Source organism: Nomascus leucogenys, chromosome 7b (genome assembly GCF_006542625.1).
Source record: "Nomascus leucogenys isolate Asia chromosome 7b, Asia_NLE_v1, whole genome shotgun sequence".
NCBI classification, from domain to species: Eukaryota; Metazoa; Chordata; class Mammalia; order Primates; family Hylobatidae; genus Nomascus; species Nomascus leucogenys.
Genome location: NC_044387.1, coordinates 4379397 through 4405428, shown reverse-complemented (window position 1 = coordinate 4405428; position 26032 = coordinate 4379397). Strand labels below are relative to the sequence as shown.

The 26032-nt window shown below is 61.2% G+C and overlaps 1 protein-coding gene across 4 annotated transcripts in view; it reads left to right on the top strand.

Moving 5' to 3' along the window:
• LOC100607096 (translation initiation factor IF-2-like) overlaps positions 1-25497 on the top strand; it is a 41744-nt gene extending 16247 nt beyond the window's left edge. For 2 of the 4 annotated variants that reach the window (XM_030815371.1, XM_030815370.1), the window contains exons 2-4: positions 9548-9632; positions 10116-10180; positions 14840-17718. In XM_030815371.1, coding sequence (XP_030671231.1) covers positions 9548-9632; positions 10116-10146 — 116 coding nt within the window. In that variant the 3' untranslated portion in view covers positions 10147-10180; positions 14840-17718. Of the gene's footprint in view, positions 1-9547; positions 9633-10115; positions 10181-14839; positions 23167-23703 lie in introns of those variants that run through there. The other 2 variants (XR_004030898.1, XR_004030899.1) reach the window with 2 other exon arrangements.
• Positions 25498-26032: the final 535 nt, after the last annotated feature.

Genomic DNA, 26032 nt, shown 5'->3' with positions numbered 1-26032 from the left:
GCAGCCCCGCAGCCTCCGCGCCTTCCCACAGCTGACCTCCAAGGCTGCAGCTGCAGGGCCCCTGCGTCCAGCCCTCGGGCCTGCCACGTCCCAGGGCCCCACTGCCAGGCACCGCCCCGTGCCGGCCCTGTACAGGCCACATCTGCTGCAGCAGCCATGCCAGAGCTCCTCCTCCCGGGCTCCGTCCCCATGGAAACCACGGTGGGGGGGGCTCCTGCTGCATTTGGCCCGCTGACTGGTTTCCATTAGAGCCGGCCTGCTTTCCCTGAGCTCTGCCCCTGCAGTTCAAGGCTTCCCCTGGGGGTTTCTTCCCACATTTACTGAGCACCAGCCGTTCCATGCCAAGGAACCCAGTGGTCTGGGCCTCGCCCGCCCTGGCCAACACCCACTGGCGGTGCTTGATGCCCAGCACTGTGGCTGCTCCCCTGTCCTTTCTTATCGAAGGCCAGCTGCTGCTGGGTCCTGGTGTCGTGGACTCAGTCCTGGATCTGAGTCAGGGCACCGGGCTCCCATCCTGGCTGGGCCATAGAATCACTGGTGGGCACTTGAATAAGCCCCTTTCTCTCTCCGGGCCTCAGTTTACCCATCTGTAAAATGAGAAGCTCCATCTATTTCTTGAGTTCCTTGCAATGCCGAGAAAGAAAGACAAAGAGAAAATGAAGCCACAGTACGCTGTTGCTGCCGGGTTCTCAGAACTGGAATTTTTGTTTGCTTTCAAAGAGGGTTTTTTTTTTAGGGAAAGAGTCATGGAATTTGACCAGAGATGATTGTTTCAGGGGCCAAGAGCCAGCCAGAGCCCACGGACATGCAGCATGGAAGGCGCAGCCAGAAGCCTGGGCACCAGTACCCGCCGGTCCGCCTTGGCATCTGCTTGGCACCCAGTGACCTGGCCGTGAACACAGTGAGCGGAGGCAGGAAGTGTGCCTGCGCCGGAATCCGGAGGGCTCTGGAAAACTCCCCGAGAGGTTTCTGGAGGTCAGAAATGTGGGCAGAAAATGAGATCCAGCTTTTAAAAACCTGGCCGACTCATCCCCCAGGAGCCTAGGGAGGCCTGGGAAGGTGCCTCCACCACCACGTGGCTGAGTTACAAGAAGAGCTTGGCCGGGCGCGGTGGCTCACGCTTGTAATCCCAGCACTTTGGGAGGCCGAGGCGGGCGGATCACGAGGTCAGGAGATTGAGACCATGGTGAAACCCCGTCTCTACTAAAAATACAAAAAATTAGCCGGGCGTGGTGGCGGGCGCCTGTAGTCCCAGCTACTCGGAGAGGCTGAGGCAGGAGAATGGCGTGAACCTGGGAGGCGGAGCTTGCAGTGAGCTGAGATTGCGCCACTGCACTCCAGCCTGGGTGACAGAGCGAGACTCCGTCTCAAAAAAAAAAAAGAGCTCGCCGGGCTGGACCTGGGGGTGCCGGGCTGTTAGGGTCGGCAGCAAGGTGGCCCCAGCCCAGACTACGTCCTGGTGGTGCCTTCCTCCTCCAGCTCTTGGGAGTTGGGAGGCTCCAGCGGGGAGGTGGTGATGGTGCTGGGGCCTTTTGCCTGGCCTGCCAATGGCCAGCTTGGCTCTCCCCATGGGACCTCCCAGCTCCTGCTGCCTGGGGTGGTGTTGCGCGTTGGCCTCCCCTGGGCCCTGTGGGTGCTGGTGATGGCCTGGGAACACGTTTCCAGCTCACAGATGAACAGAGCCCGGGAGGTGGCAGACCTTCTTGGCAGCAGGGAGTGAACGACCCAGTGGGGTGGGCAGCTTGCTTAGCCTCCCCCAGCCTCAGCATCCTCATCTGTAAAATGCAGCTAGTAACCCTGACCTCCTGGTCAGGGTGAGAGTTAGACGAGACGAGAGGCGGGATCAAAGCTGGATAAATGGCAGGAGACGGCACCGGAACTGCGCCCACCCAGCATCCTTGTCATGATCAAGGCAGACCACACGTCCCAGAGAGCCCAGCTCCATGATGGGAGAGCAGAACCAGGCTGACTGTGGTCAGGCCCACCTGGAGTGGCTGCTGGCAGGCTCTTGGGTGACAGCCACCCTGCCCTGGTGGCCCAGGTAGCCTGAGAGTTGGCGTTTCCTCTTCCTCCATCTCAGTCAAGAGGCTGAGTCAATTCCCCATTCAGCTTCTTCCCCTGCCTCCTGCCCGAGGCCACCTGGCTTTGCTGACTGGGCCCAGCGATAGGGGACATTGTCACTGTGGCTCAAAGGGCGGGCTTGGTGGCATTTTCAGTTTTCTGTCCTGGGAAGGAATGAAACCTTGGTTCGAGTGACCGCATCTGGGTGGCCACAGCCTTTGCACCCCCTGCCTTTGCGCCCCCCACCCCACCCTCCCGATGAAAGTAGGCTGAGGGTGTTGGCACAAAGCGGCCGCCGCGGTCCTGGCTGGGGCTTGATTTAGATATTCGGGGAACATGGGATAATGTAGGAAATGAAGGAAATTTCCCCAGGGAAAGGGGAAGAGAAGACAGAGGAGCTTAAGTGCCCACATGATTATTAAGCGTGGCTGGTGATTTACGGCCGGGCAGGCGGCTCCTGGCGGCTCCCTGCCCCCTCCCTCCCAGTGCCCTGCACCCTGGAGAGTGGCCATGGGGAAGACAGAGGCCACCAGGTGAGCCCAGCACGTGAGCTCCGCCTTATCTCCTGGGTCTAGGCCCTTGGCAGTCCCTGGGCAGGTGGCGCAGCACGGGACACAGCTCCTCCATGTGCTGGGCACTGACATCTGTCATCGGGGCCACCTCACAGAACCCTGACGGATCACTGGCCCTGTCTTACAGGCCAGGAAGCCCAGGTCTGGGAGGTCAAGCCTCACGTGGCCCTCTAAATGGTGGAGCCTGAGCCAGCCTGGCCACCGGCCCAAACCCTAGGCCTTTCTCTCTACCACGGCCACATTCAGTGCCCTCTGGTGGGAAGGGCTGGGGAGGCCCTTGTCCCTCCTTAGAACAAGGGATGCAGGTGGAATGGTGGTGGCGGTGGTCGCGAAGCAGGCTTCGGCCCATCTTGCCCTGTCTCCTGCCTTTCAGGGTGCCTGTCCTCCTCTTGGCTGAATTCCAGTCTCCCCTTCAGGGGAGTCTTGAGACCCTCAACAGCCAGCCCTGACACCCTCCATGGCCCCATCTTCGACCTCTCTAGATTATGGCCTAGTGTCACCTCCTGGAAGCCCTCCTTGCTCTCCACACACCCATTGCCCTGCTGTGGGGGCCTGGGGCCTGGTAGTAGCCTGTCTGGGGACAGGGAGATGTTCCTCTGGGGAACATTTTATGAGTGAATGAATCAGAAGAGAAAGCCATGACCTGCCTGCCTGTGCTCAGTGCCACTTCAGAAGCCACCAAGCTGTGGCATTGCCCCGGCAAGTTTATTTTTCCACCTCCACTGAGTAAGTTCCCCTTCAGGGCTGATCCGAGAGGTTGTGAAGCCACACGTCATCAAAAACGGCATCTTTGCACTCAGCAAGCAGGCTGGTGTAGCCCGTGGTTGGGGAACATCTTGCCGGCTGTGGGGTGAGGACGGCTGTGTGCGCCAGGCTATGGGAAAGCCGAGGCTACTGCTTGGGGGTTTCACTGGGGAATATTAACAAACAGAGGTGGCCCAGAAGGGTCACGGGGCCTTTTCTTTTCAGATTGCTGGGTATGGAGGGCAGGGACCCATTGACTCGTCAGGTGTCACCGGTGGGTGGTGGCGCATTCTGTTAATATAGGTCAGAGAATTTAGGTTCAGTTTACAAATTTCCTGCACAGTCCCTCCTCTGCATCGCAGCTCACGAACATCCTCTTCCTCCAGGAAGCCCTCACACGCTGCTGGGCCCTCTTCCTCCAGGAAGCCCTCACACGCTGCTGGGCCCTCTTCCTCCAGGAAGCCCTCACACGCTGCTGGGCCCTCTTCCTCCAGGAAGCCCTCACACGCTGCTGGGCCCTCTCTCCTGCCCCCTCTTGGCAGCTGGGTCCTTGGCCCATCTGGTCCCTCCGGAAGGGACTGTCGCAGCCACCATGGTCTCGTCTTTCCACGTTCCACCTTCTCGGGTGCAATGAACAAGTGTATAGATGCCACACACCCTCCTGGGGCCTGGCATCTTTGTCCAGAGGGCCCGAGGCAGCTCGGGGAAGGCGTTTCAAGTGCGTCTTGGGGAGCTCACGGCTGACCAGTGAGCAGGGCCTGGGTCCCACTCGGCTGTGGGATCTTGGGCCAGCCCCTCCCCGGCTCTGAGCCTCAGCTTCCCACAATCTCTCTGACCCCCACTTCTGACATGTGGTGGATCTCTAGAGGGTTCTGTGGGTTCAGGTGTGGAATGGCTGCCTCAGGCATGAAAACATCCTGGGCTTCAACCTGGGATCCCACTTGGAGGACAGAGGAGAGATTTATTGCAGAGATGTTCGTGCCGTGCCTCTTTAAACGTGGAAAGCTCGACACACCAGCCATGCTCCTGGGGTTGGGCGTTTGAATTGAGGAGTTGGGATAACATGACCTGCCGGACTCTCCTGTGGCCGTTCACATAGGGAGAAGCCTCTGTGGGCAGGTGGAGGCGGCCCACGTCCACATGCACACGGGAACCCCTGCGAGCCAGGGTGCTGCGTGCCAGGCCTGGCATGGGGTTGTCAGCATTTGCTGCCACATTCTCTCTCTCTCTCAATTTTCCAGAACTTTGTTGAATGAGCACCCATTCCTTGTGCGACGGGCAGAAAATGTTTAAGTTACAAAACTTATCATCTGGCCAGAGTGACACTAGCCTGGCTAAATTATCACAACATGTTCTCCCCCAAAAGACATTTGCAAAATGCTCAGGAGGTCATGGGGCGGCAGCACCCATCTGCCAGGCACATTTTATTTCCTCCATTTAAAAGTAGCAGAGCCAACTGAAGGGGAAGGAAGGGGTGTTCTGGAGATTGGGGTGCACAGGGGTGCTGCAAGGCCAGCTTCCCCCACATCTGGCATGGCTGATGAGAGCAACTTTGCTGCTGCTTTTGGGTCAGAATCCATCCTTGTGTAGCCTTGGGCACATGGTTAGAATGCCGGGAGTGCGATGTCTGGAAACAGTACTATAAAGAAAGCAGGACTCAGTTCTCTCATCTAGAACCGGTGGCCCGTCATTTTGCCATTACAGATACTAGCAGTGTTTGTGACAAACCCTAATCGAACAGAAGCTCCCGGTGGGTGTGTGAATGGCCACGTGTCTGGCCGTGGCTTGCTTTTCCAGAACCAACTCGGTGGTTAGCAGTCGTTGCCAGCTGCCTCGTGTGAGCACCTACTGTGTGCCAGGCAAGCCACTGGGAATTTCACGTCTGTTCATTTTCTCTTTACTGTGGCGTCAGATCACAGAGTAGGTGTAAATAGTTGCCTTTAGGATACGAAGCTGGGGCTCGGAGAGGAGAGGCCAGCTTCTTGAAGACTGAAGAGCCTAGACGATTCTATGCAACCTGTGTGTGGCTCAAGAGCCTGTGCTTCTCCCAGGGGTGACAGCTCCACCACTAGATGCCGTGTCCTTGGAGATTTGAACTCCCCCTGTGCTCTGACCACACCAGCTGCCGTGGTAGCCGTCAGATGTCCCTACTGGAGCCATTTTGGCCCAAGAGAAGTGGCTGAGATGGGGATACGGCCCTGGTTTGTGCAAACTCAGGGCAACTCGGGGACGTGACCACCTGCAACTTTGCCGTGTGTTTTTGACCTCTCCCAACTGCTTGGGTTTCTTTTTTTTTTTTTTTTTTTGGGAGACATAGAGTCTCACTCTGTCACCCAGGCTGGAATGTGGTGGCGTGATCTTGGCTCACTGATACCGCCGCCTCCCAGGTTCAAGTAATTCTCCTGCCTCGGCATCCCGAGTAGTCGGGATTATAGACATGCGCCACTACGCCCGGCTAATTTTTATATTTTTAGTAGAGATGGGGTTTCACTGTGTTGGCCACGCTGGTCTCGAACTCCCGACCTCAGGTGATACGCCCACCTTGGCCTCCCAAAGTGCTGGGATTACAGGCATGAACCACTGTACCCGGCCTGCTTGGGGTTCTTTTGAGGCTTTGGAGATCCGACAGCATTACTGAGGGCCGGATTTCAATCCTTTCCACAGCATCTTCACACGTAAATTGAGGGGCACTTGGTGTCACTGACCTGTGCATGGAGGATGTTTCTTCTACATGTGACCTTGGAGAGGGAACAGTTCAGTGCTGAAGATAAGACGAGACTGAGTCCCTGGCTAGTCCTGGTCCCCCGGCCTAGGCCCTGCAGCTTGGCCAACACTGGGGTTCCCGCAGGGCACTCAGAGCCTCCTGGGTGCCCCCAAAAGTGTCTGCTCAGGTCCTGCTGGCCACGTTTATTCCCACATCTCCCAGCCGGCCCCTCCAGCCTCCTCCCAGGCCCCTCCTGCCACAGGCCCAGGCTAGAGCTGGCAGTCAGTTGTATGAAAAGAGGTGGGGGAGGAATTTCTCCAGGCACTGGAGCCTGGAGTGACTTCTCCCATGTACTCGAAGCCCCCCGGGGGATTAGCAATGGGTGCTGCCGTCCACTGAGTCCCACCATGCCCAGGCAAGGAACATCATCTCTGACCTATGTGTAAATCCGAGAAGTTGGGTGTCATTGTCCCCATCTTACGGACAGAGAGACTGGGTCCCAGAGAGGCAAAGGAGCTTGTGCAGTGTGACCAGGGGCAGAGCTGAGATGGGAACAGACCCTGCGGATGGACCTAGGGGTGCTTGTAGGCAGGGGCCTGGAGGGGGCTGGGATGGGGCTGGGGATCGGCCTCGGGGCATTGTTCCCAGCCCCGTGTTGACTCTAACGGGTTTAGCACCAGCCTCAGTGGGCCACGATCTGTGCAAACGGCCTAAGCTGGCCCTGTCCTGCAAGGAAGCACACCTCGGGGTCTGGGCTCAGAGAGGGGACAGCCTTGGGAGGCTCAGGCAGCCCCAGGGAGCAGAGCATTTTCAGATTTTTTAAAGGCTCTGTGGGCAGGTAATGCAGCATTTGTCCAACTCAAGAACCCAGTCACCAAAACCAGGCAGAGAGGAGGGGAGGTCACTGGGTGAGTGGTGGTGGGCAGGCTGCGGGAGCTGGTGCTGCTTGATGGGGCCCCTGTGTCTCCAAGTGGGGAAGCTGAAGCTCCCAGGGCCACACCTGCCCCAAAGCTGGTGCCCACTCACCTGTGAGGGTAGAAATCCCACATCTCTGGCACATCCAGGGCAGATGGGAGGTGGCCTGTGGGGCTGGGCCCTCAGCAGCTGCCCTGGTGCAGGGGGGTTTGGGCTCCACTAAGGGCTGCTCAGTCTCTCTCCACTTGCCACTGGGGGAACAGGCTTGTCCCGTCTCCCCTCCCCTCCCCTGGCTCCTGTAACCTGGAAGTCTGATTTCTGATGCTAACCTGGGTTCGAGATACATTAAATTGGGCTAGCTACAAAAAAGTGGGCCTCCGTGGCTGGGCCTGACCTGGTGGCAGCCCTGTGAACCTGAGCAGGGGCATGCCATGCCAGTCCCCATGCTGTTTGGGCAGCTCCAGTCTGTGGTACTTTTCCTGGGGGGCCCCAGAACTCCTGTACTGTCTGCTCCAGGTGAGGGCATTGGGATGGTCCCAGCCAGCCCAGGGCAGCAGGTGAGGGCATTGGGGTGGCCCCAGCCAGCCCAGGGCAGCAGGTGAGGGCATTGGGGTGGCCCCAGCCCACGGTGGCAGGTGAGAGTGGGCCACATGGGATTTCCTAACCAGCCTGCAGGGGGGCATCTCTGTGGGTGGCAGGCAGGGGGGCCCAGGGTTATTAGAGTGGATATCAGGACACATTGGGCCCCAGGGTGGGGGCTTTTATTTTGGCCCAGGCTGCTGGTGGGAGAGATGGAGAAGGCACCCCAGCCATCCCGATGACGGGCTCTGTGGCCTCAGCACAGCCTCCTAAGGGTCAGGACAGCATGCAGCACAGCGCTTCCTGCAGGCTCTGTCCGAGAGGCAGGAGCAGCGGGCCTGCGCCGACCTGCCCTTGCTATCTATCACCTGCAGCTTCTGTGGGACCCCGGACCCCTCCCAGCCCTCAATGGGCATGGAGATTGTCACCGTGGACCTGTTCTCATTTTCAGAGATGGGCTGGTTGTGGCACAGCCTCTGTGGGATGGGAAGAGGGTCGGGGTGGGGGTGCTGGCTGCAGGCTCTGGTGGCCAAGCACATCTGTGGGATGCCACCAGCAGGTCCCCCAGCCTCGGAAGCCTCATGAAACCAACTCGAGGCCAGGAGTGTTGCTGAGAAGGAGCCTCCCTAGCTAGTTAGCAGTGACTGGGGCGACTCCTGGCTCTACCCCCATCCCTGAACCAGCACTCACACTCTCAGCTATCAAAGAAGAGAGTGGCCCCAGTCCTCAGGTGACAGGGTTTCGGGACGGCCACACTAGGCCACCCAGCTGGCCAAGCGTTGTTGCAACCTGGGGTCCATAGGAGCTGGGAAGCCTGGGCCTGGGGAGGGTTCCAGGGGCTGTGAGAGAGAAAACAGTCTCCGAGGGCCCCAGTGCCTGAGGTGTGCAGCTGTGCAGGGCTGTGCAGCGCCCTCCTGCTTCAGGACCTGGACCCTACCTTCCTCCTACCCCCACTCAGGGCTCAGCATCCCACCTGAGTCTGGCCTAAGGCCCAGCAGAACCCCAGCCATGGCATCAGACTTGGCCTGGGTTTGCCCTCGAATCCTCACCAATAGCGAGCGGTGCCCGCCTGCCAGCCTGACTTGAGGCAGGATGGGGAGGGGAAGGAGCGGGCCTCTGGATCACCCGGGCGAATGCCGGCTCCTGGGCCTTGATGTTCTCCTGCAGTCAGTCTTGGGGTGTCTCCCTCGGTGGCTCACAGTGACCACTTGAGTCACCTCTTCAGAAAGAACCGAAGTCCCATTTGTACCTTGTAAGTCCCAGATATTGGATGTCATTCCAGGAGTGATGGAGGATGAGTGGGGCACTTCCCAGCATCCTGGGTACCAGGCAGTATGTGCTGGGCCCAGGGACAAAGCCACATAAGACATGGTCTGTGTCATGGAGCTACCAGGCCTGGGCAGAGATGGGCATTGCAAGTATCTGTGAGCTGATTTCAAGAGACCCCCAGTTTACTGCTAGAGCTAGGGAGATCCCTGACTCAGGAGGGCTCCCTGGAAGAGGTGGCCTAAATAATTGGTAGGAATGGGGCCTCTGATGGTGGGAGAACACTCCAGCCCTCAGGAACAGTGGGTGCCAAGGCAGGGCTCAACGAGGGGGGCAGGGACTTCTTTGAGCACTGAGGTGGAGAGACGGCGCTCTGCTGTGAGCCAGCACCCCAAGCCCCACTGGCCCTTCCTCTGTGGACACTAGAGGACATCTGTGTCCACAGTTGGCTGTGCAGGAGCCAGCGGGTGGGGTTTGCTTTTGGGTGTGCACGTCAGGCAGGAGCGGAGGCAAAGGCAGAGGCCGTCCTCACAGCCCTTTGTCTCCCAGGAAAGTTCTTAACCTCAGGCCTCGCCGGGTTGGGGCCACCTGCAGGAGGTTGTCAGGGGTCCCTGAGGGGTGGAGGGAGAGGCCACCTTCACTCCCTCCCCAGTCTTCAGCCACCAGGCCTCCTGAGCTGACCTCCTGTTCTCCTTGTGTCTTGCAGAACATGGCCCCGTCCCAGAGCACCACCCGAGACATCAGGAGCCCATCGTGGGCTTGGGAAGACCCTCCGGGACCTCACAGCCCAGGTAGCTGCGTCTTTACCCTCGGCCTGGGCAGGGAAGGACTCACTCCAGTCACAAGCAGCCTGGAGATGGGCGGTCTGGCAGAGAAGGGGAAACCCCAGCACCAACCCTGCCCCCAGGCCCCACCTTGCAGCCAGGTCTGCCCTGCCCAGAGTCCTCGAGGGGCTCGGCCTGACCCTGACAGGTAGAAGAGACCCCACTCCAGGCCCAGGGGTGAGGGAGTAGAGCAAAGGGTCCCTGGCCTACTGTGTGACTACTGCCCACCGCCCTGCCCAGTGGGACAGGGACCCCCCCCACACCCGGCCTCCTCACTGTCCAGGTGGCCTGGGGGCGCCCAAGGCTTCGGGCAGCCCCTGAGCTGGGCCCAGGCCTCATGGTGGTCTCAGGGCAGGCAGGGCAAGAGCCGACAGGGAACAGATGAGGGAAGAGCACCCCACACACCCGGGGGTTCCACCATAAGACTTCAGCGTTTCTCTTTCCTTCCAGGTCTTCCACCCTCAGTCACCTCCCCAGGTGACGCCTGAAGCTCAAGGGACTGTGTCCACCCTCAGGTCAGTACAGTTTGTGAATGTTGATGAAAATCGGGGCTCCCCAGATCCCTCCCTTCTGGCTCCACCCTCTGCCGGGCATGCCTGAAACTGGACACACACACACACACACACCACACACGCGTATGTGCACCAGCCCCAGAGCTCTGGGGGCCAAGGAGCCAGGCAGGTGCTTGCTGCACATTGGCATGGGCTCAGCTGGGTCTAGCCCGGCCTCCTCCCTCCTTGCCCCTACCAGCCTCTTTCTGCAGCCACCAGCCTTTCTGCAGCTGAGGGACCAGGGCTCCAAGAAGCCGGGTTTGGTCCACGTCTGGCCCTGTTTTTTGGGCTCCCTCCTGCCTGAGTTGGGTGACGCTCCTGTTTGCAAGGATCCAGCTGTCTCAATGGCCCAGGGAGGGGAGGCCAAGGGCAGCCTCGGGGACCAGTGACTACGGTGCAATTTGCAGTACCTGCTGGGGACTCAGCAGGTAAGATGTCCCCTGCCTGCTGCTATCTGTCATGGCTGTCTTGTGGCCATGGCTGGGGGCGGGCCTGTCATGCTGGGAACTGCTCAGAGGCTGCAGCCAGCCTGAGGCCCCTCACCCTGGCGAGTCAGCCCCCGAGTGCAGACTGTCGCGGATGATTCTTGCCTCCTGGGGCATCCGTGCGGCCATGTGGGTTGGGCAGGACTGGCATTCTCCCCTCCCCACCGTTGCCATGGCCAGAGGCAGGCCCACCTCCCGAGGCTGTGCGGAGAGGACCCCAGGCTGCTGCATGTGAGCAGAGCAGCCGGCGTCTGGCCCGGACCCCTCTGCCATCTGGGGCCCGGCATGTTTACAGGTCGGCCTTGCCCGCCAGACTCTGCAGACGCTGCCCCGGGGCCTTTGTGTCTGCACGCAGGGCTGGGCCACCAGCCGAGCGGAGAGTGGGGAGGGACACAGGTGGGGAGTGGGGGGAGGCCCCTGGGGGAATCAGGGAGGAGGGGTAGGACAGAGGAGAAAGGGGATGAAGGGTAGCAGAGGAAGGAGAATAGCGTGGGGGCAGGAGGGGGGCAGGAGAGGGGCAGGGACTGGGGAAGAGGAGACACAAGGCAGGGCAGGGCAGGGCAGCTCTTGGAACTGCGGGGCTGTCACAGGAATACCAGCCTGGGGGAGCAGCTGACCCCAGGCATCTGACGGGGACCTAGTGGGTCTTGGCCAAGGTGATGTGGTCAACGGAACTGGGGTTTTCCTGGCACCCACCATAAGCCCAGGCCTGCCCGTGGGATCTCATCCCACCTGCACCCAACCCTCCCTGTATACACAGCTGGCCACCATCTAATGTAATACCTCCGACATCCCACGGGCAGCAGTGTTGGTCTCCAGGGTCCAAATGAAACAGACCCCACAGGCATGTCCCTCACACAGGACTGAGCACAGAATGTGCCCCTCCCTGAGTCTCTGACTCCTAAGCCTGGACTGACATGTCCAGGGAGGCTGTGAGGGTGTGTTCCCTGGATCATGGGCAGGGGGCACCGTGTGCAGTGGCTGAGGCTCAGGATGTGTGGGAAAGGGCCTGGAGTGGAGGAGAAGAGGCCTGCAGGGGAGAGTGTACAGTCCAGGGCTGGGACCAGCACCCCAATATGCATGACCTGTGGAAGATGAGGCTGGTTGCACACAGTAGGTGCTTACTCAGTGCTCATCAGATGCCAGATGCTGGCATAATCACCACAGGGGTCACACACCCGCTGTTAGGACCACCAGCAAGGCAGGGCTACGGTCCCACACTGTTCTTACAGAGATGGAGCCTGGGGATCAGGAGCCTGGCCCTACTCTGGCCTGCGGCCTTGGGGGCTGCTGGGGCTGTGGAGGGCCTCTGGGGTGCTGGCTTGGACTGGGGGAGCCACTGAAGGTCCGTGGGGACAGGGACTCCCTCAGTAGCGTTTGTTTTTTAGCTGACTCAAAACTGCTCCCCTTGGAGGCCTTGGCCCAGGATGGGGAAGCCTTAGCCGGGCAGGTCCCTTGGCCTTGCCCGCCTCTCATGGGCTGTTCAGGCCTCACACTCAGGTGGCATCCTGCTGGCCACACCGTGGCATTGGCCCAGTGCCTCACCCACACTCGGTGGCAGATAACAGGAGCCACAGCCCCAACCAGAGCCGGCGGCCACGTGGCCCCCTTGATACCCGGCGCTGGCTGGTTTTCTGAAGGGACTTGTTCCTGTTCTGGGTACCCTGGGTTCCGGCTGATGGAGAGGCCGCCCTGTCCTTCAGGAGTGGGTGCAGATGTGGGTGCATGGGAAACCCAGATGTGAGACGGGTGATGGCTTGGCACCCCATGGCAGAGCCACGCTGAGAAGTCACATCGGCCAGCTCCAAGACTGCCTAGTGGACCTGGCATCCGCAGCCTGAGAATGGGCCCCGGGGGACCATGGTGTGACCTCAGCAGCCTCTGCAGACAGTGGAGTGGCACTTTCTCTTCTCCCTAGAGGTTGAAGGGCATGAGCAGCGGCCCTAGGTGGCCTCCACGTGCAGGTCGAGGGGACAGAGGTTTGTTCTCATGTCAAATACCCAGGTGCCTTTTTACATTTTTTTAAATGTTTTTATTTTTTATTTTTTTGGAGACGGGAGTCTCACTCTGTCGCCCAGGCTAGAGTGCAGTGGTGCGATCTCGGCTCACTGCAACCTCTGCCTCCCGGGTTCAAGTGATTCTCCTGCCTCAGCCTCCAGAGTAGCTGGGATTACAGGTGCCTGCCTCACACCAGGCTAATTTTTGTATTTCTAGTAGAGACGGGGTTTCACCATGTTGGCCAGGCTGGTCTTGAGCTCCTGACCTCAGCTGGTCTTCCTGCCTTGGCCTAAAGTGCTGGGATTACAGGTGTGAGCCACTGCGCCCAGCCCCGATGCCTTTTTATACCCAGACAGAAGCAAGCAAGCCCTTACAATGGCCCTGCATTTGATCTTTCAGTCCCGCTGAAAATGCAGATACTTCCTGACTTGCAGTGGGGTTTGTCCTGAGAAACCCACTGTAAATTGAAAATATTATATATCAAAAAAGCATTTAACACACCCAACTACCAAACATCATAGCTTAGCCCAGCCTCCCTGAAATGTGCTCAGAACACTTGTGTTAGCTTCCAATTGGGCAAAAACATCTAACACAAAGCCTATTCATAATAAAGCGTTGAAGATCTCCTGTTATTTATTCAACACTGTTCTGAAGTGTGGTTGGTTTCTACTGCATTCATATCCCTTTGGGTTGAGAACTCTTAAGTTGGATCCTGGTAAGTCCGGGCTGTCTTTATGGACAAAATGCAGAGTGATGGCCTCACGCGGCGCCTCCCTGTTGGCTTTGAGCGGCACTCTCTGGCTGGGAGAGACTCTAGTGAGCATGAGGTTGAGCCCTCACCGTGACGAGGGATGGGACAGGATGCAAGGACAGCCACCTGCAACAGCACCTGGGTGAAACACCTTCTTGATTCGGTTCAGATTTGCTAGGAGTTCCTGTGGGCCAAGCCCTGAGCCAGTCACATGGGGTCGTCCCTCTTCCTGATGGCCCTGCTGAGTGCCCCTCACCTGAGGCTCCCCGAGCCCACGGGGCTTGCCCTGGCCGCCAGGCTGGCATACAGCAGAGCAGGGCCCTGGCCCCAAACTGCCCCGTGGTGGAAACACCTCTGGGTTCCATGAACGTTGTCTCGCCAAGGCGTGGGGCCGCCAGATCCCTCAGGGGCGGGGAGGGTCTGAGGTCTGGGGTCTGGGCCGAGCCTTCCGAAGTCTGGCTGTGCGGTGGGGACAGGCCCTGCCACTCAGGCCCTTGCCAAGATGGTGCCGGGGTGGGCCAGGCCCCCAGCCCCAGTGCTCCTGGCAGTGCCCAAGGCTGCTGCCTCCTCAGCTCTGGCTTCCCTCCTGGCCTGGCTGGATGGGCACCTGGCCTCAGGCATGGCCCAGGCTGAGGGCCTTGCTCCCCACCCAGTAGCGAGCTGAAAGCACTGCCGTGTCCAGCTCTGGGAAGCAGCAGGCTCCCAGTTCATCCTGCAGCCGCGTGTTGCTGCTCCAGCTGTCCCGGGTACGACATGCCCTTCTCCAAAAACACCTCGCCCACCCAGCCGGGCTGGCCTCCGGAACTGGGGAGCCAGAGGCCCCTGGCTGTCCCTGAAAAAGGAAAATGGGCCTCCTGATGGGGTCTTCCTGGGCTCACCCAACACAGAAGGACCTCCTGGTGCCTGTGCGCCGGCAGGTAAACCTCTTTGGGTCCGCATTCCCTCACCCCTGAAACGGGGAGCACAGTTGCTCCTGCACTGGCTGTGGCTGTGGGGGAAGGAGCAGCCGCTCCATTCCAGCATTTAATCAGGTTGTCACGAGGACTGAGTGAGTCACCAGGTGTGAGGGGCTTTGGTGGGTGCCTGGCGTGTCACAGTGGCAAAGCATTCACACTGGCCAGGTCCCCAGCTGGGAGCATGTGCCCAAGAGCCTGCGGTGTGCAGCTGGTCTAGCCCCACCGCAGCCACGTGGGAGAGGCCCCGGGAACAGGCGAGGTGGCTGTGCCGTTCACACCCAGAGTCGTCAGGGCAACTGGTGACACAGTGATGGGGACATGGTGATGGGGACAGTGGCACCTGCCCTTGATGCTGCCCTGTGTCACCCAGGCATCCCCCACCGTGTGAGCACCGTGCGGGCTTCCCTAATTTCATTCTTGTTTTTTGATGCAGGCCCTGCCCGTGGCTCCGCATCGGTGGTCCCCATCAGAGGCCTGGGCTGAGTCCTCAGGTGTGTGAGTACCATCTTCCCGTGACCCGGTGGCCCTGCGAGCACCCCGCTGCCAGCCACAGCTCGGCCGCCCTGGGCCTTGGCCTCCCTGTCTGTGCAGTGGGGTTGGTGGCGATCACAGGCTTCTGCACTGCACAGGCTGGGAGGGAGTGCCATGTGGCTGCACGCCCAGCCCAGGAGCAGCATCGCTGCTGGACCTTTGGGTTCTCAATAAGATCTGGTGAAGAGACATGGAGACCACTGCTGGGCGGGGGCAGGAAGGCATCCGTGTGGCACCCTGGGGCCGCCCATCTGTTGGATCTGGGGGTGCTGCCTGCCAGGCTCTACTCTGCATCCAGCGAGTGTTTGTTGGAGGCAGTGGGGCCCGTGCCTTTTGTCCAGAGGAGGCCGGAGAAGGGGACACAAGAGGGGAATGGACAGACAGTCACTAGACAGATGAGCAGGACGGGGCTCGGGGCTTGTTTGGGAAGTAGCTGGTGCTGAGCTTGGCTGGGGCAGGGCTCCAGGAGGGGCCGAGTGGGCCCCACCCCGGATCCTTGTCGGCAGGGCCCCGAAAGTTCCAGGCTGTGGGGTGGGTGCTGTGGAAGGTGGAGAGGGGAGCAGCCTCCCATCCCTGGAGCAGGTCCCCCGGCGTCCCCGCTGTGGGGTGGGTGCTGTGGAAGTGGGGCAGGGAGCAGCCTCCGATCCCTGGAGCAGGTTCCCCAGCGTTCCCGTGGCAGCCGCTTCATGGCACAGTGGTCCCCGGAGTTCAGGCCAGGCCCTCGTGCCTCCTGTCTGGGGACCGCTCCAAACTTGGGCAAATGTCCCCGGGTCTGGGGACAAAGGAAGGTTTTAAATCCAGGAGCCCTGGCTCAGTAGACCCTTGCCACCTCCCCCAGAGGTCATGCCTCAGGCTAGGCCACCTGGGCTGCAACATGGGAGGGCATCAGTGCCCCAGGCAGCGCCCAGTCCCCCAGGGCCACTGCGAGACCCTTAGACGGGACAACAAGGCCTCTAGAAGCCCCGGCTGCTGGGAGCCTGGGCAGAAGAAGAGCCCACCTGCCTGTCTCTGGGCCCATGCACAGGGCGGGCACTGTGCTGCTTTTCCGGTGGCTCCTCCTCCTCCCGGCCCCATCACCACTCCCACCCGCAGCGGCCTTTGTTTTCCAAGCGCTCTGCAAAATGGCCGCCCGGCCTGCCGCCATTTTGTAGCTGAGGTGGCGGTGGCCTTGGAGAGGCCTGGGAGGGAGGGTGGCCATGGCCTGCCTGCCTGCCCTTGGCGGCCTGGACAGAGCCCAGCGCCGGCCCCCGCCTAGTCTGGCCTTGGCCGTGGCTGCCCCAGGCTTGGCACCAGCCAGCCCTTGGCAAGGCAGCCCGGGAGTCCTGGCCCCTCACCCAGCCCTGCCGGCCCCTCGCCACCCTGAGGCAGCCCTGCCGAGCAGACGGAGAAACCTTGAGCCAGGGCCGGGCCAGTACAGCCTCGCTGGCGGGGGAGCCCTGGGCCGAGGGCAGCGCAGGCAGGTGTGGGGCCCACCTGGGCTCCCGGCACCTCTGCAGGGGTGATGCCTTCAGGCCTTGACCGCTTCACCTATTGTGCTCCTGGCCTGGCCCAGCCGGGAGTGGGTCTCTCAGTGGCCAGCCCAACTTCTGGCTTAGAGAAGGGCACCACCATCCTCAGGAAGAGGGCAGGGCCGCACTCTGTCCAGGATTCCCCTGTGTTGGGGCCAGCCAAAGTTTCTGACACACAGGAGTGGAGGACCTGTTCCCTCCTGGGCCCCTCCACAGCCCCCACTCTCCTGCAGGCCCCATCCCCGCAACCTCAGCCATTCCAAACAGCATCTCCCTCCTCATCAGAGCCCCTCAGCCTCTCCTGAGCCTCTGAGCTTGCTTCCTGCCCCGTCACAGGCCCATGCACCTGCCCTTCCAGCACCCAGAGGATCCCAAGTGGCACATTCCCAAAGGGACGGTTTCCAGGAAACCCCCGGGGTCAGGGTGGCTGCAGGTCAGCATCAGGGAGATGCTGGGTGTTGGCCGTGGAGGACAATTGTGCCCCTGGCCTGGCCAGGCAGGGAGGGGGCAGGTGGACTCCGCGGGAGCCCTGTGGGGTTGGCTACACATGGGTTCCTGCTATCCTTGCAACAAGGTCCCCTGGAGGGCAGTGCGCCTCCTAGAAGAAGGCGAGAGAAATCACCACGTGAAGCAGGGAATGGCGTTTGATGAGTGTGTGCTTTTTCTAGGGGTCGACACAGGTCCTCTGGGTGGCATGGAGTGGTGCCGGCTGGACCCCACGGTGGCCTGTGTTCTCCACGTGGCCATGGGTCGGTTCCTCGCTGGAGGAGACCCTTCCCCAGACACCTGCTGGGCACCCAGCCAAGCCCTTGAGGCCTGGGTACGTCTCTGGACGCCACCCTACACCCCGCCCAGACTCCTCTCCCTGTGGTTCCTGGACAGAACATTCCGTCACCACGAAACGAAGTTTGCCCAGGCCCTGCCCTCACCCTGGGGAAACCCAGCCGGGCATGGGAAGGAGGAATGCTGCCCGCCTGCCTGCCCAGACCAGAGTCGCCCCACATGCCAGGCCAGGCCCGGCCCGTATCCTCCTGGGGCACACGGGAGCCCCAGGCTTCCCGGCAGGAAAAGCACCCCCCCCACCCACAGAAGGGCTGGTCCCTGGTGGGGAGTTGCTGCTGGGTGGGGTGACCGCAGGGCGGGGTTCAGGCTGGGGTATTTTTAATGATGTGGTTGCATCTGGTCACCGCCCCCCGCCACCCCCGATTCTTTCCTGCCCTCCCCACCTTGTGACCCAGACTGTGGCTTGAATTAAGAATGTTTTCAGATAAGTACACGCCTTTGAGGTTAAAAGTATGCCTAATGATTAAACACCAGACAGAGATCCCCACAGGAGAAGAGCGGGCTCCGCATTCCTGCTTTTCCCCTTTGGACTCCAAGCGAGCCTGTTTGCGTAACCCTGGAGCATTAAAGAGCAGCTTCCCTGGATTCTCCCCACAGCCCTGGGGGCTGGCGTCCTGACCCATCATACGGAGGAGGCAGCTGAGGCCCAGAAGGGTTAACCTACTCCATCCCAGGCCCATCACTGAGGGAGACAGAGCAGGTCAGAACCAGGCCTGGCAGCCCCTAGGCCTATGCCCCATGGATGCAGGTGCGTCTGCAGAGCAGGGTCCTCCCCTGCCAGTGCCAGCCCTTAGGTGTCTTGGGTGCTGCGTTACTCTTGTGAGCTTCCACGCTCACCCCTGTGGCCACAACGTTGGTGCCTGCTGGACCTCTGGCCCTGTTCTAGATGCAGGACATGTGGCCACAGCAGGCCTGGCCCCTGCCCCAGGGAGTGGACGTTCCCTGAGCCTGTCCCCCACCCCCACTGAGAACTTAGTGGCTATGAGAGAACAGGAAAGCAGGAAGCTAGACAGGGCACAAATCCCCGACGGTGTAGACCCTGACCTGGAGCACGTGGGTGTCGGTTTTGGGGAAGCCAGACAGGGAGGGTGCTAACAGGAGGGCCAGTGAGGGGACCTTGGGACCCCAGACAGCCCTGGAAGGAAGGCAGCCCTGGGGTCCAGGCCATGCTCCATCCTGGGGGCACCTCTTTCCCACTTGTGTGTGGTGTGCAGGGCTCGGGGAGGAGCCTGGATCTGAGGAGTGCAGTTCCGGTTGTGGCTTTGCCACAGCGTCCCCGTGGCATGCTGTTGGGGACCATGAGACTGTGGGCGGCCTAGCTGTATTGCAGCCTGAGGCCAGAGGGGAGGTCAGTAACCCTTACCCGTCCCATCTTGATTTAAGTTTGATATTTTGAGATCATGGACCTTTCTGCATTGATTTTCTTTTTTAATTTTGCAATAAGATATTTCTGCTGATGGCTGGGTTTTTGGTCCTTTTAACATGCCTCCCACGCCTCGCCCTGGTCCCCGACCTGCCGCGGCCGAGCCAGAGACGCAGGCTGCCCCGTGCGTGTCTCGTTAGCTTTCTGGGCCGTGTTTGCAGGAGGCCCGCCTCCCGTCCGAGCCCCCAGACGCCACCCCTCCCCGTCTTTTTCCCAGACCCGTTGTTGGCACGGCTTGCTGAGCAGAGACACAGGCCGCTTTATGGGGAGAAACCCAATCAGGGTGGCGGGGGTGTGCTCCTTGGGGGGGGTCCGGCTCCCAGTGGCCCTGAGCCAAGCCCGAGGTGACTTCGGGGTGACACCGTCTGTCTGCCTCACTTGCTCCAGACATCCGCCCGGCCCTGAAATGGCCACCTGCCCACCGAGGCCTCCGCACACCTGTCCTGGCTGGCCTGGCCCCTCCCCCGCCTGGGCCTGCCGGGCACCCTGCCCACGGGCAGACACCGTGGGGCCAGGGCAGCGGCCGGGAGGTGGCAGCTGGCAGATGGCAGAGCGCCTGCCGACTGCTCACTCCCCGTCAGCTCTGCTCAAGGAGCGCCCGCCGTTCACGCTGCATGGCCTGCCCAGCCCTCCTCCAGGCTGGCTGGGAAGGGTCTCTCTGGTCTGTCTCGGGAAGCCTCCTGAGAAAGGGGAGATTCCTGCTGTCTCCCCAGGCCTGAGCCCCATGCTCACCCCCAGGGCTGCCGGGCAGGTGGGCCTGGAGATCACCCCCGCACACACCCCACAACGCATGCAACTGGACTTCTCTCCACCAGCTCAGAAATGGCTCCATGAGTGGGTCACGACGCCGAAACATCAGTCTTTCCCCACCCCACGCCCAAGAAAGCCCTGGTTGTCGGCTGCAGTTCTCCTGATTCCGTGCAGATCCTCCTGCGGTGGGGGTGGAGCCTGCTGAGGTCACAGCATCTGTGTCCTGGTCCTGTGGAGCACAGCAGGGTTGGGTGTGCAGGAAATGTGTCCAGACACCCTCCTCAGAGTCCCCCGGAGCGGGCACTGCCACACTCAGGCTCCCTGACCACCGCAGGCCTGGGTGGTCCAGGTGTGAGTCCTGGAGCCTTGGGGGCAGAGCTGGGACTCACCAGGGAATACGGGGCCCTCTGGGGAAAGGAGCAGGAAAAAGCAGGGTGGTTGTGCCTGGCAGAGGGACAGGCCAGGGCAATGCTGGGAGCAGAGGCCTGCCCGGGACACTTGCTGCTCTGGGAGGCTGGAGGGGGAGCCAGGGCTGCGGGCAAGCTGGGGAGGGGCAGAGACAGTAGAGAGAGTGTCAGCAGTGGTAGAATGCCTGGCTGGCTGGGAGCGCGGGCAGGGCTGGTGCTCAGGGAGGAGGAGGGAAGGGCACCCCCCACCCAGTGTCCCCACAGGCCCCTCAATAGCCTGGTGGGTGGCTCTCCTGGTCCCCAGCAGGGCTGCCCTTGCTCGAGGTCACACGGTACAGGGCTACAGGGAAACAGGGTATGTCTGCTCCCATCCAGCGTCTTGGGCTCAGCCCCGGGAACCCACATCCCTTCCTGCCTGGATGCACCTCTCTGGCCTTTGCACCCCGTGCCTGTCCTGCAAGGGCACTCCAGCCAGAATGGGCTGGAGTGAGGTGAAATTTTGATTCACTGGACAAGCCCTTGCTGAAGCCCTGCAGCCCCAGACTGGATCCTGTGGGCCCCTCCCAGGGGTTTCCGCTTGTGGGAGGACCCCAAGCCTTCCTTGTCCTGGGTCCCAGGGGAAGCCACAGCCCCCCTGGACCCTCAGCATCCTCCTCGGTGCAGTGGGGGTTTAACTCCTCCCTCCAGGGTCCAGCCACCTGCTGACAGGCCAGGCGCCTGGGAAAGCGGAGCCAGGCTGTCCCCCCGTGCATCCTTCTGCCCCCCTCTGGGCCCTAGAGCATCGAGGCACCACCGTGGCAGGGCACAGGCTTCCCAGCAGGGGAACATGACCACTGACTACTCAAGGACAGGCCTGGGTCTTGGTCACCTTTGACCTGGCATTGTCCAACACAGGGCTGGCCACAGAGGCCATTCCATCCAGGCCCTTGCAGGGGTGGGTGAGCCACTAGGCGAGAGACAGGCCAGGCCGGAGTGTCAGTTCTGGTGTGGGACAGCCCAAGGTCACAAAGGGGTTCAGGGCTGGGCGAGGCCACGTCTCTTCCAGAGCTGACACTTGTCACTTTTGTTTTTAAAACCCAACAGGTCAAGAAGTGGCGCTGACCTGGAGCCCCTGCCTGTGGCTGGCCTTCCTCACAGTGAGCTGGGCGTCCTGCCATCCTGGCTCTGGAGGTAGGAGGAGCCGTGGGAGGTCTGATAGGGAGGGAGGGCTATCTCAGAGCCAGGCCACTTCCGGTCCTCTCCAGGCCCCACCCTCAGGCACAGAGGTCCTTAGATGGGGACTTGATGGTCTCATGGCCAAACCTTCGCCCAGGCTGTGGCCTCCCCTGAAGCCATGTCTCTTCTTGTCTTCCCGCCACTCTTCCAGCAAGCTCCCCCCGTTGGCCCACCTCATCTGCCCACCGTGCACTTGGGGCGTGGTGACCTTTGTCCCTGGTGGTGCACCCCTCAGGCTGGACAGAGCCTGGAAGAGCTGTGGATCATTGCGGGGCGTCTGAGTGGAAGAGGCACGCCCAGCCTCACCTGCACACCCTGAAGACTCACTCTCTGGCCCTGGGCTCTGTTGTGTGCACTGCCTGTCTGCAGGGCCCAGCCTGCCTCAAGCACTCCCTGGGGACAGAAGCTCCTGCGGTAGCCTCTCCTGTCACCTGGCCACTGGTCATCCTGGAGTGCAGCCCTCATGCCCCGAGGCCACCTGCCATCACCCAGGATGACTCAAGATGCCACCTGGGTAAGTCTAGCCCAGAACAAGAAAGGCCAAATGAGGGAAACTGAGTCACATCTGCTTCTCCCAGGTGGCGCTGGGGGCCCAGGGGGAGGGCACTTGTGGTGACGACCAGGGTGGACTAGGGGCCTGTCTCCCATTCTGTCTCTGCCACACCTTATAGAGCCCAACGTGTGGGCTGGGGCTCCCCATGGTGGGAACTGCAGGCTCTAGGAGGCTGAAGTCCTGGCCTGGGGGATCTGTGGGGGCCAGGCTGGGGCCATTGGAATCAGTGTGGTGGTCCCCACCTGCACTCCAGCTCCGATGGCTGATGACGGGGTCCTGGCAGCTGACCCCTTGCCTCAGTGGGGAGACCATGGCTCACGAGGGCATGAGACCTGCCCAGAGCATAGCCCAGAGGTGGCCTGGATTCCCACAGCTCCGCCCACTGGGCCATCCTGCCCCACCCCCTTCTTAGCCTGCTGGGACCATGAGTCAGAACCCAGTAGGTGTGAGGGGACCCAGCCAGCCCAGGTGGCCAGTCCAGCCTGAGGGGGTGGGGGTCTCAGAGACGAAGTCAGGAATCCAGAGTGCATGCTTAGGGTGCAACCCACCCCACAGCCTTCCCCAAGGTACCTCCCAGGGGCACAGATGGGGGCAGATGCAGGGACACTCAGGGTGGACCACCTGACAGGGAGCTGATGATGAGCTGAGCGACAGCCTGAGTCAGCCTGAGCTCAGAGGAGCTGGGATGGCCTTGATCTTCCCCCTCTGGCCACTCACCACAGCTGGGAGGGTCCAAGGAGACCCTCAGCCACTGTCCCTTCAGCCCCCGCCCCACCCTGGCTGGCTTGCCCGGACAGTCCTTAGGGACATCTTGGTCCTGCCCACCAGCCAGGGGGCCCAGAATTTGAGCAGGGTAACAGGACCCCCAGACCCTCTCATACAGCTTTTGTTCTGAGGCCTTGAGGGAACACGGGGTCTTCGCGACCCCAGGCCAGATGATGCCGGGACAGAGGAGGGTCAGGCTGCATTGGGCCCTCCTGGTCCCCACTCCTGGGTGAGTCAGCATCTCAGTCTCCAGTTCTGGGTGGGTGGCACCAGGTGTGAGCCTCAGTGGTCTCCTTGCTGGCTAAGGACCTGGGATTTGCTCCAGTGCCCCTCGGGAGGGAGTAGGACACAGTGTCCAGAGAGCAAGCAGACCCACTCCCCGACCAACTTCTGAGAGCAAAGACATGTAGGGCCAGAGATTCAGCACCCCCTGAGCCTCAGTTTCCCCACTATGAAGTGGGATCCGTGAGCTCAGCCTCACCAGGGCTATGAGGATTAAATGGTCCAGTCCAGCCTGGTGCCTGCCTAGAGTAGGCAGCCTTCTCAGGATGGGCTGTGGAAGGAGGGCTGGGGTAGACTTTTCAAGTCCACTTGGGCATGGGGAGCTGAGAGCTAGCGTGCCGTTTAACTTGGCAGGAAGCAGGCTGGGCGCGGTGGCTCTCGCCTGTAATCCCAGCACTTTGGGAGGCTGAGGCAGGCGGATCACGAGGTCAGGAGATCAAGACCATCCTGGCTAACACGGTGAAACCCCGTGTCTACTAAAAATACAAAAAATCAGCCGGGCGTAGTGGCGGGCCTCAGTAGTCCATCTACTCAGGAGGCTGAGGCAGGAGAATGGCGTGAGCCCGGGAGGTGGAGCTTTCAGTGAGCCGAGATTGCGCCACTGCACTCCAGCCTGGGGAACAGAGTGAGACTCCGTCTCAAAAAAAAAACAAAAAAAAAAACTTGGCAGGAAGCAGAACATTTGGACTTCACTCTGCTGCCCCCCTTGGCTGTGTGACATCCAGGTCACGTTGCCTCTCTGGGCCTCGGTCTCCTCACCTGTTTAAGAGGGGTTGACAGTCAAGCCTGCCTCCTTCCCTTTTCCCCAGGAAGGTGGTAGCCACAATTAGCATTTGTTGAGGCTGACCCTGCACCAGGCCCAGGATAGGCGGGGCTCAGGGAGGCCCATCTCAGTACCATCCTCATGCCACACTCTGTCCCAGCCCTGTGAGCCCCAAGCTAGGGCACTGAGTGTGCCAGCCCCCACAGGGACAGGCACTGGACCCTGGGTGGCCCTGAGGGTCTGTGTTTCCCCCCCAGCTGCTCTCCCCGAGAGGCTACTTCCCTCAAGGAAGGAAAGAACTATGTCCCACCACCTCCTGCAGTATGGTCAGCTCAGGCCAGCCTGCACAGCAGGGCCAGAACCGGAGCCCCTGGGGAGGGATGCCTGTCTGCCCAGTGGGAGGAGACAGCACGCCCCTGGGCTGCTACTCAGCCAGCTTGGGGGCCACGAGTGCTGCTTCTGGCGGCGCTGTGCGGGGAGGGAGGGGGCCGAGCACTCGCACGCCTGTGTCTTGCTGGCCTTGGACAGATGACAGCCCTCCTCCCAGGGTCTCCAGTGCAGAGTTCCTTGGGAACATTATGGCCACTCCTGTCCAGATGAGAGGGGGCCGGCTGCGTGTGACAGCGTCGCAAAATGCAGCTAGGGTTTTCCCTCCCTCCTCCTTTCTCTCTTCCTCGTCCCTCTCTGGTTGGTGGTTTCCTGCAGGCTCCTGTCCCTGCTGGTGCTGGCCCACAATGTCCCCACTCCCAGGGATTCAGCGTCCCAGCCCCCTGCACCCACCACGCCTGCCCACCGGAATCCCCGTGCCCTTGGTGCCTGTGGCCTGCCAAGCCCCGAGCCCCTGTTCTCCTCAGCCCTCTTTCCTCCCCCGCTCTAGGAGGTGCCTCTGGAAGCCATGGAGTCCCATCGGCACCAAGACCGACTGCCCTTTGGGGTGAGGTAGTAGGTTGTATAGTTTGGGGCTCTGCCCTGCTATGGGATAACTATACAATCTACTGTCTTTCCTGAAGTGGCTGTAATATCTGCGGTGGACAGAGCATCTGGAACCCTGGCTGGGAGGGGGCAGGGGCAGGTTTGGGGGCAGCCTTGGCAGCAGTCGGGGGCAGGGGCTGCCTACACTAAGAATTCTGACAGGCCTAGGCTCTTCTTGCTGTGTGACCTTGGACAGGCTCCTGATCTCTCTGGGCCTCAGTTTCCTCCTCTGTAAAATGGAGGCAAACGAGGATGGAAGGAGATGTGTGGAGCATCGAGGGCAGAGGAGAGCTGAGCCGACCCCACCTCTGCCCCCGCTGCACTGAGAGAGGCGACCCATGCAGCTGTTTGTCTGACCTCTGTCTCCCAACACTGCCCCCGCCATCAGGCCCAGGTTCATGGGTGGCCCTGAGCCGTACCCTCCACTGAGCACCAGGAGAAGGCACTATGGGGCCAGGGGTGGCCGAGATGTTTGGAGGTTGCAGGGCTGTGAGTGTTGGCCTTGCCCATCACCCCAGGTGCCCAGCACGTGGCCAGCTCAGTGGCAGGGCCTCTGCCTGCGGAGGAAGGGAGGCCAAGGCACCTGTCCCGAGCAGGAAGTGAGAGGAACAGCTCTGCATACACTGGGTCCCACATGGCACAATCTGAAGGCAGACGGTGGCTCCTCCGTACCTGGGGAAACTGAGGCCCAGAGAGCCAGGGGCTTCCTGAGACCAGCCAGCAGCAGTTGCCCCTTCCTGGGGTGCCATCTCCCCTGTCCCTCCTGCCCTGCGCCTGCCCAGCCCTCCTGCTCTGGTGACTGAGGACCGCCAGGCAGGGGCTGGTGCTGGGCGGGCGGCGGCGGGCCCTCCCGCAGTGCAAGGCAGGGCCTGGCGGGGTGAGGTAGTAGGTTGTGTGGTTTCAGGGCAGTGATGTTGCCCCTCAGAAGATAACTATACAACCTACTGCCTTCCCTGAGGAGCCCAGTGACACGACCCCACGGGAGGGCCGCCCCCCACCTCGGTGACCTGCAAGGGGCCTGAGCCGAAGATGGGTGAGCATCTGGGAGCTAGATTCAATAAAGCTGTTCTGACCATGAACTTGGAACTGGCCCCTTTCATTCTGGAAGCCCAGGGACTGGGCTCTGCGGCGCATCTGCCGAGGGACAGTGTGGAGGCCCTCGGCCACGAGCGGTGCCAGGTCATCAGACTTGTCTGCTCACGCCTCCCTGTGCCTCCAGAGTCCTCAGTTGGCTCCATGCTGCACCCTGGGCTCAGGATTCCAGGCCCAGCCCATTCTCCGCCCTCTCATGCTGCCTTTGAGCCAGGCGGGCTGAGCACCGGGACCCAGGCCCAGTGGAGAGGTCCCCACGGGGCAGCCACCAAGGCCCCAGGTCGGCAGCTCAGAGCACTACCAAGGCCTGGCTCCCGAGGCCACCTCAGTGCCTTAAATGCCTTGACCAAAGTCTGGACGTGCCTGTCCTTCCGTCTTCCCTCAGGACAGTTTCCAGGGCACCCGTAATTCCTCTGACCGACTGCCATCCCAAACGTGCACCCATTCTCCTGGGAGGCCTCAGGCCCTCGTCTAGCAGCTGCCGTAGGCTGGTCCCAGTGATCGCGCCCTGGGCATGCGGGG